We start from the raw sequence: 15,347 nt of genomic DNA, 5'->3' as shown, positions 1-15,347 counted from the left end.
CATCTCTGCCTCTCCTTCTGTTAAACCTTCAAGTCGACCTCAATGCTGGCCAGGATGTTGCGACACAATGTGGTACTACACAGAAAACGATCGACAGAAAAATCCACAACACAGCGGGGGTGCAAAAGAACAAACACAAAATACCACAGATTCTTTGCATTTTATATTTGATGGAATTTCAAGTTTTTTATTTTTTTTATTTTAAATAACTAGAAAGTATAGCAAAGTATTTAATGACAAATTATGTGGCCGAATATATCTCCTGAATGTAGGTTTGTTCATACTGGTCAGAAGTGTGCTTTTAGCTACTGGCTGCTTCTTACCTTAATTTTAATCTGTGACTGAATCGTTCAAAGTTCATCTATTAATAGCTTTTGGCCAGAAGGCATTTGTTGTTTTAACAGTGTTGTTAAAGGGCATTTGTGTTGAATTTGACAATTATGCTTTACTTTATGCTTTTATGAAGTGCACTCCCAATTTACCTGTCACGGCATTTTTTCTCTCCTAGAAAGCCCCCCGTTATAGTGTCATTTCTTATTTGCATTTGAGTGATTAGCACAAACTGAAATTACAATGGATACAAAATAGTGCTGTGTGATTCCCCTGAAGCTGTAACGCTTTCATGCTCGTCGCCTCGACTCTCTAACGCTTGTGTTTACGTGCACTGAATAGTGAACAAGGTTACCCCTGTGAGTGTGAGAAAAGCAGTTGGAATGTGGCTGAGTGTGTTTGTTTTTAATCGAAAAACACACAGAGACATGTACCACCGCAAGATCTCGGGCTAAAAGCAGTTAAAATTCTTAATTGTATGAGGAGAGGCAATACAACGAGTTGGATGACCGTTGGTCAGATGTTCCACTCTCTTTTTATTCTCATCTTCCACATTATTACCTAGCCAATGAGTTTCAGGTGCACACAGTTCTGGTCAGTGGAGCAAGTGCCCTTTTCGCACAGACAAGTGCCTGATGCCTGAAAAATAAATTTTAACGACAGGTAAAGTGTTGGGAATAATGTAAAAACGCATGGGCAAACTCATCATGACCAACTCTACTTGTTAGGGCCAGTTGATTGTTTCCATTGCTGTTATATTGCTGCATTATCATACATTTATACGAGATGTTGTAGTTGTGTTTCGTTTTTGCATGATTTATTTTTCAAAGTTGTTCTGCGTTTGTTTGTTGACATTTCTGTCACCATGGAAAGTTGGTGACTTCATGAGTGTATCTGGGAGGGCACACGCTAAAGCCTCACATGCACACACACACATTCACACAGCTATAAAGTTACTCAACAGGAAGGAAATGTGACAACAGGAAGGAGTTTAACAATCCTCCTCTCGAACCCTATGCATGTTAGTGTATGTGTGTGTGCCTTTGTATAGAGTGTGTATCAGGCGCAATGTATGGGAATTAATTATGTATACCACAAAATGATAGCTTTGGCTGCGTCTGCCATAAACAAACATATTAGCATATCAATCAGACAGAGAGTGAGGGGGAGAACAGGGAGTGAGTGCTATTGCCAAAATCACACCAGGCAAGCCTGGAGTTTCCACAGAAACGGAGCCATGTGATCACCGAGATGGTCATTGGGGAGACAAATGCTGCTGGCCTTTTAGAAAGAAGGGGGATGGGCATACTTAATAATGGGACAGAAAATTGTTAAAGTGGATGCAAACCTTAAACATTTATTGACAATAATTTGTTATATGTGACCTCACTAGTCTAAACATGACATTCAGATTCATATTACATTTGTGGCATATGTGTTATGAAGCAAACTTCAGCCATTTTTATCCATCTCAGGGCGCGGCCATTTTGCCACAGGCAAGGACCAATCACAGCTCACCCTTTTTTCTGAAGCTGAGCTGTGATTGGTTGTTACGTCAGACCTGAGCAACATGGATGTCATCTTCGGTCGACAGCAAGTGGCAAAATGGCCGCCCCTTGAGATGGGTAAAAACGGCTGGATTTTGCTGCTCAACTCATATTCCTATTAACCAGAATACCATATTTAGACTTTTCCTCTTTAAGTTAGCTCATGAAGTGCGCCTACGACCATAGTGAAGATAAGCGCTTCTGAGACTGAATGAATGAGTACTGCTTGTACTTATTGTAGTCCTATTTGACAGTTGTATTGGCCATATTGTAAAATGAATGTTGTGTTGCGCTTCCCTCTTGTGCCTCTGCCCAATCTGCATCCCGCCCACATGTCTGTTTTGAAGTTGACCTTGTGTGCTTTTGGGTCGTGCCAGTTCTTTGTTATTCATTGTTCAACATGGATTCCTGTCATGTCTGGTCATGTGTGCTCTCACTTGGGCTCTTCTTTGTGATCATGTGACAGTTTGCGTCACAGCTGGCGCTCGTGGGAGGATTTCTTATCCCCCTCTTACTTGCTCCAACCTGCCAAGACAATATTACAATTCTGTGTTGAGGCTCTGACCTTCAGAATATCAGGCTACTCATTGACTGATTAAGATAAAACACATTGAAGAACTTTTGTTCTTCCACTAAAAAAAAAAGTGCTACTTCACTGTGTTCACATTTCTGACCTTTTCTGTACTTCCCCATCACCATTTTCTGGGCATGTGTAGTTTTTCCAGACATCTAACTATGCCATTGCTTCACTTCTTGTCTTAACCTGGCCTTACGAAACCCCCCCCCCCCCCCCAAGTTTTCATTTTATGGCTCATCATGTTACTGACATCAAGTTTCCACATGCTGTAGTGTCCTTCTTTCGCTTTCATTTGACACATTTATCAACTCCTGTCTTTAATCAGCCTAACCTGCTGCAAATCGACCTCACTGCCTCACCAACCTGTGAATGTGACACTGGCCTTCTGTTATTGGTTTAAAAAAAAAACTGCTGGATTTTGCTGCATAACTCATATTCCACAAATGTAATATTAATCACAATGTTATGTTTAGACTAGTGAGGTCAAAGATAACATATTATTGTCAAGAATTGTTTAAGGTTGACTTCCTCTTTAAAGTCATTTTGCTCTCTTAACTTCTACCAGTTGATCCTGTGTTCTACCTTCACCCACTTTCTTTTTTTTCTTCTCCATTGTCATCATATGTCACCCTGCTTCCCTGCCTCTTTTGACTAAAATTGAAATAGTGGTCACCACAGCCATTTGCTTTGTCTTTGCAAAATCCACCACTATCTGTCCTTATAAATGCCTTTCACCAAACCTGCCCTTAACCGCTGTTTCCTTCACCGTGCCCATTGAGGTCTTCTCTTCACCCTGTCTGTCCAACTCAAATGTTTGTGAGTGAGTTCTCTGCATTTCTTTCTTTTCTTACTTTTTGTGTGCACACCAGCCAAGGAAAACGCACCGAGTTCATTTTTACCAAACCAAATGGGTGTGAACGCAGTCATCACATCACTGACCTCAGTCAGTTTTTATAACCACTTGTTAATGCTCTTGTTTCTACATATCAACAATGATGATGGTGCGAAGATTGTAATTTTTTTAGATAATTATTAAGCCTGTAACAACAATACATATATCAAAACCGAAATTGCAGTATTCTAAGGCACAAAGCTGTAACCTCTGAAATAGCACAACCGCTAATCCCCTTTCCAACTCTCAGAAAGTGTCTCCCAATTTGGAGCTGAGCAGCGATGTGAGCTCACATTACAACCAAAATAATAATAATAATAATAATAATAATAATTATTATTATTTATTTATTTATTTCAGCAAATTACAAAATGTAAGCCTAGATTGAAGCTTAATTTCTTTAGCAAGGTTCCTCCAACTATATATGTGACGGGCATCTGACTGGTGTATGCACCGCTAATGCTAGTTACTTAGCGGAGGCATGTGAACCCTCCAAGGAAATCACAAAACACAGGCACAGTGAGTCAAAAACCTTCTGAACCAACTCAGCTGTTATTGGCTTCCGATCCTCATATCCCTGAAAATAGGCAGCAAAGAAATGTATACGACGCATGCCTTATTCTCTGTTTGACCCTGTCTGTAGGTATTCACCACCTACTGTAATGAAGACTATGATCGTCGTAATGATGACGTGGACCCCATGGCAGCGTCGGCCGAGTATGAGCTGGAGAAGAGAGTTGAGAAGCTGGATCTGTTTCCCGTTGAGCTGGAGAAAGGTGAACACACACGCGCACACTCATAAACATACACGTCGACTATGACTGAGTCACAGACAAGCCTCTTGTGCAAGTACACACGACCAGCCACAACATTGTGACCACTTACGCAATATGGTATTAGGAACAGCTTTCATTATGATGCAGTGCCATTCTACACCACGGCAAACTACAATCATTAACATGCTGTTTAACTCATTCACTGCCATTGACGGCTATAGACGTCAAAAATGAATTTGAACTGTTAGTTTCACATTTTTTTCCACTTTTGTTAACAAGAGTATGGAAACCTAGAAAAAAATGTATTGTACATTTAAAACAGATATAACATTTGTGATTAATCTTGAGTTAACTAATGAAATCATGTGATTAATTACAATTAAAAATTGTAATCGCCCGATGCCCCTAAAAAAAATATATATATATATTATAAAAATTAGGGGCGTTAGACGATTGCATTTTTTAAATTTGCAATTAATCGATTAATCACTAATTTTATATCTGTTATAGATGCACAATAAAAACAATTCTAGGTTTTCATACTCTTGATGTGAGAAACTAATATAGTTCAAATGAATTTTTGACGTCTATAGCCACCAATAGCAGTGAATGAGTTCATTAAGACTTCTCTGTCAATCATGGTGTATAATCACTGTAAAGGCAGAATATTTTATGCATTGGGCCCATCCAGTAACAAGGTGCTACTGTTCATGGACATATATCTGTCGGCTAACAACTGCGTCATCCCATTAAGAGATTAAAGTCAGTGGAGATTAGCCTAATTAGAAGTGTAATTCTGGAGGTGATGGAATTGAACCAGCAACCACCCCCCATACAGTAAATATAGCTGATGAAGGGAATATACAGTATACACTGCATGGTTATTGCCTTAAACTAATTCTGCCACATTTCCACCAGAATCAATAACATATATATTTCTGTGTGTCTTTCAGACAGCGACGGACTGGGAATCAGTATCATAGGAATGGGTGCAGGAGCTGATATGGGTCTGGAGAAACTGGGCATCTTCGTCAAGACGGTCACTGAGGGCGGAGCTGCACAACGAGATGGCAGGTAAAGAGTTTATTCAATGCATTTGCCTTTGAAGTCAAACAAAGGGTTCAAGCATTTTAGTTTCTGCTACTCAAAGGCAAATTGGGTTTATAGATCCTGTAAATGGCACACATTATTTGCTGTAGAGTCGGATTGCTGCTTTATGTCAACTAACTTGACTCACAACGTTCACTTCTATTGCCTTAATTAAGTTTCAGATCACTTAGGATAAGGTGATCACTGCATGCATTTTCCTCATTCACCTTCACTTGTAGGCACAGCTTGTCTAATACAGCCTGTATTGATTTTTGGACAATGCTTTATCGACAAATGGCCAGTGGTGGAATGTACTACTTAAAGTCTCACAAGAGCACAATGGGTGTTAGATTAGCTTAAGAAAAGTTCACATTGACACTACAAATTGTTGGACACAATATGAAGCATTTTTACTTTTAATTCATAGGGACTTTTTTTCTTTTTACAGCCAATAACATGTCGTGTTTACAAATGAAATTTGCCCAATATTCTGCGTGTATCTGAATTGTAGGATCCAAGTGAACGATCTGATCGTTGAGGTTGACGGGACCAGCCTGGTTGGTGTGACTCAGACCTTCGCCGCCTCGGTCCTACGCAACACATCAGGCACCGTCAAGTATGCAACACATTTGCTTTGTATTGGCCTGTACATGTCCCTCACATTTAAACGTTCCTGTATGTGCATGTCTATTTCTGTTATTGTAGATACCCTTTGTTTCTCAGATATTTGTGATTGTAATCACCACTCTGGTAGTTAACATGCGTTTGAATGTTTTTGTGTGCTCTGTAAGTTGTGAGCTCATAAGGAGGTTTTATCGAAAATGTCATCTTAAAGGCCTATCATTTCCAGGTTTGTGATTGGTCGGGAGAAGCCGGGAGAGCAGAGCGAAGTGGCTCAGCTGATCCAGCAAACTTTGGAACAGGAGAGATGGCAGCGAGAGATGATGGAGCAGCGGTACAAGCAGTACATGGACGATGATGAGGAGGTAAGACCAAATGATAACATTCTCTGCACTAAACTGTGTAAAACAATGTAACACGGGAGAATATGAAGCTGTAAAACGATATCAATCTTCAAGATGTTTGTTGTGTGTCTGTGGGAGTATATTATAGAATGTGTGAGGTCAAAAGTCACAAATGGTAGAAATGGTGCCTTTCTCACTACAGTCGTTCATGTTTGATAGGTTAGACTAGAGCAGGAGTGGCCAAGTTCAGTCCTGGAGAGCCCCTATTACGCCTGTTTTCCATGTTTTTCTCCACTAACACACCTGATTCATGATTAGGATCGTTATCACGCTTCTGCAAAGCTTGCTAATGAGCTGATCATTAGATTCAGCTACGCTGAAGGAGGGAGACATGGAAAACAGGCTGGATAGTTGCTCTCGAGGACCGAACTTGGCCACCCCTGGACTAGAGGTTAAGGCTTTGTATGATGTGGGTGCAGTATGATTAAATATTGTCCATCATCGCCACCTTGTGGTCAGAGAAGAGAATAGTCACTTGTGGTACACAAAATGTTTAATAATAATAATAATAATAATAATACCTTAGTATTACCTTAAAGGAGAGGAATTGTTCGGCAGCCTTCTACATTTTTTCATTCATTTCATAAATCACTGCCATAAATTCATTAAAAAAAAAGATTATTAAAAATTAGGGGCGACAGGCAATACTTTACCATGTTGGTGACCCCTGCCTTAATATATCTCAGTGCAATAACATTTACTCTTGTAACCTTGCTCCCTGATGATGTCTCAGACAGGGGAATATGCAACAGATGAGGATGAAGAGATGAGTCCCATGTTTCCAAACTCCATTGAGGTTTTCGACCTGGCCGAGCACCAAGACTCGTTGTCTCCTGTCGAGCTGGACCCTGAGAAGCTGACCCACAAATTCAAGGAGGTACGACGACTTTTTGACTTTGGATCCTTAGATGATATTACAGTGGAACCCCGTTTATAGTGGGGTGAAACTTTACACGTATACCCGAAAACCTGCAATATAGAGATAGCTGAGAGAAGCTGTTGATTTGTCGCTCAGTTGAAGTTGACTAAGATGACTTAAAACAAAAGATAAAGCATTGAATATTTAAATACCAAAATGTTCAACCCAACTATGTCATTCTGTCTTACAAAAAATCCAGTAGCCTAATGCTAACTTATAACATGAAATGCAATGGATGGGCTAACAGAAATTAGCATAGAAGTTAGGTCATACAATAATAAAAGCATATAATGTGTCTGCTCTTTGGGAACAACAAATATTACTGGGGCTAAGTTGGAGACCTTCTCTGCCTCTGCTTCTTGCTCTTGATTAAAGATGCATCTCTTTCAATAGACCTCAGAGATGCCCGACATGTTGCCCGACATGTTGCCCGACAGACAAGTGCAGTCAGGGGAGGCAGGAGGGGCAGAGCCTCCTCTGCATCACGAAGAGTAAAATATAAACAAATAATGACTAAATAAAATTATTTCTCAGTTTAGTTCTCCGGTCTGTGATTGATATTCTTTTTGATTACACTGTAAAAATGACTGAATTTGCTGTTCAAATACATGGGGGAGATGTGAAGTGCAGCTGCAAGCAGCCAGCCTCACCTCAAATTGAGAATCCTTCACAAAAAGCAGAAATAACACTTAGCACTAGCACCATCTACTGGTAAAATTATGCACTTTTAATTTTCAATTGTCAGGCTAAAAATGTATTTAGTATTTGTGTTACATATGTAGTCTTGCTACTGCAAAACCGCAAATAAAAGCATTAGGTCAGGCAAACAGTAGTCATACTTAAGAGTTTAGGTGAGGCGCTTATCTCACGCCCCTCTATTTTTTATAACCTGTCCTATTAGGGGTCATAAATCATTCACAAATAATAGGATCAAAGGGGTCCTGAATAAGCATCTCTCTTAAACCTTCTCATATAGGCAGACTACCATTATTGGGAAAGACCACATGCAAATTGCCTGGGGCCCCCGAGATTTCCAGTGAGCCCCCAAACATCTCATAAAAACTGATTAATAAAGTTTCCTTGGATTTAAAGCAATTTTTGTGATAGCCTTCATACACATTTAAAAAGCGTCCTCCCTGCTCATTGGCCAATGGAGCATTTTTACTGATTCAGGAAAACGAAACAAACTTGTGACGAAAATGAAGCCAGCTGAAGTCAGTGCATTTGAAAATGTTGCTCCATAAGTAAAGCCTAACATGGAAGATATAAACTATCTAATGTGAAAATGTTATCAAAACTGGATTCCCAATCGAAATGGGAAATAGAAGAGAAATGCTGGAGCCTGGATGAAAGTCCAAACGTCTTCAAAGTCAAGCAGAACAGTCCAATTGCGATGGATTCTATGTCCTGAGAATAGAAAACCTGGATGAATGAGATTATTCACAGACTGGAGATTAAAGACCTACTTCAAAGATCAGGTCAGAAAAAAGTATTACTTTACCAGTTTTTACTGTCAGTGTGCTAATTTAATGGCAAATGTACCAAACTGCTTGGCTCATTGTGTACCTTTTGTAAATGTGACTATTGTCAGTGCCTCACCAGCCGTGAGCCTCACCGCACATCACTGGGCACAACATGGTGCTACACTAAATTTGGAATTGTGGAAATAAAAATAAAAATCATACATAACACGACAAATAAATTTTTCTGAAATGTTCGTGTAGTGAATATTTGTAAGTAGTATTAAAAATGAGTGATGAACCGCTTTATAGTGGGGGACACTATTACGTTCTGTATGTGCTGTTTAATTTTCCAAAGTAAATCCCATAAGAAGTGTTTGTTTACACTCATATTCTACCCTCTCCGTCTACTCTTAGCTTCAAATCAAACATGCAGTAACCCAAGCCGAGATCCAGCTGCTGAAGAGGAAGGTGGGAGCCTATTCAAATTCTTAACATGAAGAAGTAGCAATATCCGTGTCGCACTGCAGACATGTACACCGATATTTGCTGGCTCACCTATGACTAACTCCCCCCCCCCCCCCCCCCCCCCCCCCCCCTCTAGTTGGCTCATGCAGAGCAGGACAAATTGCGTTGGCGAATGGAGCGTGCTCAGCTGGAGCAAAGCATCCGGGACAGTAAAGAGAGGATGGAGAAACTGGAGGGTTACTGGATGGAGGCCCAGTCGCTGTGTAAGGTAATTCAGGACTCGGACTAAATGAATAATACATTAAAAAAATAATACATTAAAAAAGAAATTGAAAAGAAAGATGATATGAATGGTAACAAAAGAGCTCAGAACCAAAGCAATGATTGTTCATTTTCACACATTAGGTACGAATTAGATTTTTTTTTTTTCCTTCAAAATTTCAGTTCTCTATGTGACTGTGTTTACTTTTTAGGCTGTGGATGAACACTTGAAGGAAACCCAGGCTCAATACCAAACCTTAGAGAGGAAGTACAGCAAAGCCAAGAGAATGATCAAAGAATATCAGCAGAAGTAAGACTGTAAAAACAAACTTAGGAAATGCCAGGACAATATTGTGTTGATGCGTGTGTTCCTTTTAGGGAGCTTGAGTACCTGAAAAAGGAGGCAGCCCAGCGTCAAGCAGAGGAAGACACGGAGGCCTCACACAAACAGGAGGCGGGCAATTTGCATGAAAAGGTGAATTTCCCTGATTGGATTTTCTTTGAGATAATGAGTTCAGTGACACTTTGAAAACATCTCGCAGTCCGAAGTTCTGTGTTTGAATCTCAGATCGGGCCTTGACACCTGCGTAGTGATGAGTCTGAACTGGATATGTGGAAGGAACTGCATCATTTCACCAGTAAAAATAAGTTTAATCAACATTTTCCTTTAATAATTAAGCTGAATTTGATGAAATGATGCCACGTTTTCCAGACTCTGGAGAAAATTAGCTTTTTATGAAAACCAACATACCAAGCAGAACGGTGACTTTTGATGCTAATATTTATTACTCTCATATGATTCAACTTTTCAACACGCTAAAATAGTTCTCAAATGTGTAAAAGACATGTCTGTGACATGCATTCGTCAAAATTGACTTTGGATCTAATATTTTTGTTGTCCCTAAATCAGCCAAACAACGCTCTGTTCAAAACAGCCTGTTTTAGGGGTGTGTCACTTTTATGTAAATAGCTGCACCAGGCCATGCCTAGGCCATACCCTTCTCTCTCGAAGGGGCAGTGATTTTTGTTTGTTGATTGTTGTGAATGGAAACGACTGGCCATGGGAGCAGAAGAAAAGAAAAATACAGACATGTCTTCTACACATTTGAGAACTATTTTAATATGCGGAAAAGTGGCATTACGTTTTACCATAAGAAAAAGTAGCATAACGTTACTACAGAGACTATGTTGTAGCGTTAGTTTGTGATTGTTTAGACAATGGTTATTTTGCCGTAACCGGCAAATGTCCCGCCAACGTTATTTTGCCGTGAATGCTTGTAGACATTTACAAGCGGTTATGAATAACACAAATGTGCACATTTAGGTCACTGCGCGGTCTCGTCGAGACCACTTAGCGGCCGGTTAGCATCACAAATTAAAAAAAATGGCATCTGCAAATTAACCACCGCGGATTGTATCTTGACAAAACATTACGCAACCGCTTCACATTATCCAACCACCGTCTGCTTTATCATCTCTGACTTCTTGTAACCAAACAACCTCCACACGTCAAATGTAGCTCCCACTTTAGGCACTGAAAATTAGTGATGGGAAAATGAAGCTTCATGAAGCACTTGTGATTTTTGACTCCCCTAGATGGTGCTCTTGGTTTAAATATAAAGGCTAGTGCAAAGGAAATTGATTGCATTTCCACTGCATCTTTCAACCAAGAGTGCCATCTAGAGGAGTCAAAAAATATCACAAGTGCTTCATGAAACTTCATTTTCCCATCACTACTAAAAATACACCAGTAATATAGAAGGTGCACATCTCTTATTAGAAAGGATAGGAAGGAAGGCTAAATCAAAAATGTTAAACTTGCATCTTCCCATTTGCCGTCATGTCACACTGTTGGGACCGATCCATTATGTTTCAACGTGTTGCAAATCCAGCTCCGAACAGGCTTTCACTAACAAAACAGTCCTTTGAGAAATGATGCGAGTGCACTTCTGTGTCTTTTTGACGTCACTAAGTCACGGAAGTTGAATCTGCCCGTTTGAAGCACACGTTTTAGAAAGGAGGAGAAAGCTAAAGAAGTCGCGGACGGACTTTTTTCATACCTGTTTGGATTGTAGACAGGCCGGGATGCATATTATTGATAGAAAACCCCACGAAAGTGCATTTTCATACTACTGGACCTTTAAGTCAGCTATGTTAGGTCTTCTTGTGCAATCTCTGGGAGGTTCCACTGTGTTCACATTTCTAATATTATTTCCACAGATTACAGACTTGGAGATCCAAGTGGATGCTCTGAAGCCCCCCAACCCCTCCTAGACTGCTCGCAGCTCCGCTTCCTGTCCGTGACGGGAGGGGGACGCCTTCACACTGACGCACTGAAGTTCAGTCGATCACTCACGGCAGCGGGAAGCAGACGGAACCTGACAAAGTGGAACGTGGAAGAAGGAAAGGAGGATAACGTCGAGCGAAGAGAGATTTCTGTCTGTTTTGGAATTTATGGCCTATCAACAATCCCAGAATGCACTTTGTGTGACACCCACAATCTTCCTTGTGCGTCTTCCTGGCAATCAACAAGGAAGACGTACTCAGCCTCCCTGTACTTGATCTAGAGTTGTATTTTGTTCTCCCTGTGGTGAAAAGTGTCCTACGGGGAGGAGGTTCAAAGAAGCAGGCTCGTCACTAAGTGCTTTACAGAGTGACCGAGGACGTACTTGTCAACTACACAGGTGACTACAAGTGCAGTGGACTGAATATGCACGCAGAACAAACGTGATGGGAAGTGCCCAGTTGAACCCAAATTCTGCCCCGTTAGATAACAAAGAAAAGACAAAGAAGCCTTTAAGCCCATCTCTTGTGCTCAACGGAATTTTGCGTCTTAGGCGAAGGAATCAGGTAAACATTTGCATTTTGGGTATGAAAGCATGGTAACATCCTGTTTTGTAAATATTCTCAACGTCTATTTAAAAGTGTTGACTTAAGCAATGACTTGAGGTGGATACTGACATTGAAAAGGCACACACCACTGGTGAGGTTTCTGTGAAAGGCTGGCCTCAGAAATGCTAACATGGAACAATGTGGTTGCTTAAGTAGCACCGTTGCCTAACATGCATGTTACTCTAAATTGGCCATAGGTGTGAATGTGAGTGTGCATTTGTCTACGGGACCTGCGATTGGCTGGCCACCAGTCTAGGGTATGCCACGCCTCGTGCTCAAAGTCAGCTGGGATGGGCTTCATTCAGCTCACTCGCAACTCTGATCAGGGTTCGACCATTTCAAATTTCTTCTCGTCATTTCATCTGCATTTGACATGTATGATATTCTAATTGGACTCTTTCCTTGTTTGACTCTCCCAATGGAAAGGCAATTATTTATGATTAGAACCTCACAAAAACCTGCCGTTTATCAGGGATGTCGTGTCAACTTTGTATCCACCAGGTTTGCTATGAGGAAGGCAAGTGCAAAGATGACACGTTGCTGTATTCAGTAGTCCACATGGAAATTTGTTTCAATTTTTTTTGTTTACTTTTTGGGAGGGGTCAATATTCAACTGGCAAACAGGGTGTATAGTCTAATGTGTGTTTGTAGAGATTCTAACTTGTGTGTTGCTGTTTTGTCTGTGTGTTTACATGCACATCTGGAGCCTCTTGATTCGCGATTACAAATGCATTTTGGACCAGAAACACATGGCGGGTTTAGTTCAATTTGTTTAGACAGAACTTCTTAAATGCATTTGCAGTCATATGCTGTATAAAATAAATTAAAAACATAAAAAGGTCAGACTTAATCTGTAGTCATTAGGTTAGTTATTAATATTACAAAGTTGCTGTTTTAAAAAAAAAAATTATAAACACAACCTACGGTTTCATTATAAATGATGGACAACGGAACAGGAAATGTCATTCAATGTCTTAAATGATATATTATGTATGTTATATTCTTAAAAATGAATTCCAGGCAGTTGTTGGCATCTAAATATTTTACTGTGAAAAAAATTCTGACTTAAGTAATTTATTTGTAAAAATAAATAAATAAAAATAATTCGAAATTTATTTCTAAAAATATATATTTACAATTAGACTACTTTGAATAATTTTTGGGCGTAGTGTAATTTGTGCTTGTTTTTGTTAACATAAACAAAAACCTGAGTGCAGAAATGTGTTCCATTCATGGGCATTCACGGGAATATATGAAATAATAGTTTGGGTAGCTTCAGTTTAAACACAGGTCAATTGTAATAACAGTATTATTATTATTTTTTTTATATAAACCCATGATGGTCATACCACAAGCCAGAATTAAAAAAAAAATCATGTTTGAGGAGTTAACAATTCTTAGAAGGTGCTTTTAGATGAGGCAATTGAACAAATTGATCCATCTATTAAGTGTGAGGAGGAGCCGATCCCAGCTGACTTTGGTCAGTGTTCTAATGTTTTTCAGTGTTTCAAAACAAGTCATCGCACAGATCTGGAGTCATTTGCAAAAAAGTGTGGCTTGAGTTTAGTAGTTTATTGAGACATAAATGCTTACTCCGAAAGTATATTACCAGTGTTGTTAGCAGTATTGTAACAGAACACTTCAGCTCCCGGATGAACATTTGTAGCACTTGACATCCCGGTTTATGGGATTTGTTATTTAGTGCTGCCGAGTGTGAGGTTTTTACTATCCAATGTTCCAACAGTGCTGGGATTAGCAGTAAACACATCGTGTTGTAGTTTGTTTTTGTTTTGTTTTGTAGCCCCAGGTGGCAGATGGTTTCCTCTCCCATCTTTTTTTGCTTGATTGTGCATGTTTCATTGAAACACAGCTGGAGTCTCGTGCTTGCTCACGCTGTGCACAAACACAATTATTTCCTGTATGGATGCTGATATCCTGCACTGGTAACATCATTCATCTGTTCAATTTATGGTGTGTTTATTATGGACTTTTTTTTTTAATGCACTTACAGTATGCTTTGACTGGATTTTAGGTTGTCCCTCTGTTTAGCGAAGTTCGCAATTGATTTGCCTTGTTAGCTCCTTTTGCCTTTAAAGTTTTGCATAGCTTTAATGTATGGAAAGCCATTTAGGCATTCTATTCAATATCCTATATCAAACAATAAGGACCATCCACTAGTTTGCTCTCTGTCCTCATAAGTGAAACAATGAGATGGATTTCAAATATATGGAATAAACAACTCAAACGCTTTCCATACTTCACATACTTTCATAAGTCTCCCACGTCTGCTCAGTGTTCATGAGAAGCAAAACGAACACAGGCTTATAAGGCGTCGTCATCATCACACGTCAATTCCATTTGATTGTAGTCAGACAAATGCCTTCCTTCATAATACCTAAACACAAATATGTTCAAATGTTTACCCATATCATCAAGTGGACCGCCGTATAGTACGAAATGGATCTGTAGGAGCAGCTGAATGTGTGAAGTGCCTTGCTTAAGGGTAAAGGACGACGGTCGTATTGAAAGTTGAACACTGCAGTCCAAAAGGTATTTGGTTCGTATTATGTGTCAATACTCAGGTTGGAAATTAAACTGGAATCACTACTAACACTATTGACATCCACATTGGTCCAATAGAGCAGATGGAAACAATGTTTTTAACACAGGAATATGTGGTGATGTTGTCATAATGCTTCTTTACACAAATCCCAGTTGTTTTTTTAATGTGCTTGGCTTAGAACAAAGTGATGGAATAAGAGATGTGCCATGTAGTTTGCTGAATGAATGAATGGTAATTATGAATTGGTGCCAAACAGTGTGAGTGGGACAATCGTTACCTCTGCCTGGGTCCATTCTTCAGTGGATGTCACCATGTTTGTCTGAACCAACACCTGTTTATCAGCATTTCAATAAACATGTTGAACCTAAACATAGGAAGTTGATTGTATTCTTCCCATTTATATTGCACATAATGATGACGTTTATATGCGTTTGTGAATGAGCAGAGTACTTCTTTTTTTTCCATCTACTGTATGTCAAAGTGATTTACAATCCTCAATTTGCTTAGAATGAACTAAATTAGAGCACCACTGCCACCTAGTGTAGTGG

At 39.7% G+C, this 15,347-nt stretch overlaps 1 protein-coding gene across 1 annotated transcript in view; it reads left to right on the top strand.

Moving 5' to 3' along the window:
• The window catches only part of ppp1r9ba (protein phosphatase 1, regulatory subunit 9Ba), a 29,011-nt gene extending 13,843 nt beyond the window's left edge, over window positions 1-15,168 (top strand). The window contains exons 6-15 of the mRNA XM_086069058.1: window positions 3,990-4,122; window positions 5,076-5,196; window positions 5,723-5,827; window positions 6,062-6,197; window positions 6,970-7,113; window positions 9,033-9,086; window positions 9,220-9,351; window positions 9,557-9,654; window positions 9,723-9,819; window positions 11,565-15,168. Coding sequence (XP_085925184.1) covers window positions 3,990-4,122; window positions 5,076-5,196; window positions 5,723-5,827; window positions 6,062-6,197; window positions 6,970-7,113; window positions 9,033-9,086; window positions 9,220-9,351; window positions 9,557-9,654; window positions 9,723-9,819; window positions 11,565-11,618 — 1,074 coding nt within the window. The 3' untranslated portion in view covers window positions 11,619-15,168. The remainder of the gene's footprint in view (window positions 1-3,989; window positions 4,123-5,075; window positions 5,197-5,722; window positions 5,828-6,061; window positions 6,198-6,969; window positions 7,114-9,032; window positions 9,087-9,219; window positions 9,352-9,556; window positions 9,655-9,722; window positions 9,820-11,564) is intronic.
• Window positions 15,169-15,347: the final 179 nt, after the last annotated feature.

This window comes from Leptonotus elevatus, chromosome 1 (genome assembly GCF_054856555.1).
Source record: "Leptonotus elevatus isolate MCC_2025b chromosome 1, RoL_Lele_1.0, whole genome shotgun sequence".
Classification (NCBI taxonomy): Eukaryota; Metazoa; Chordata; class Actinopteri; order Syngnathiformes; family Syngnathidae; genus Leptonotus; species Leptonotus elevatus.
The sequence above is the reverse complement of the archived record's forward strand: the minus strand, read 5'-3'. Positions and strand labels throughout refer to the sequence as shown.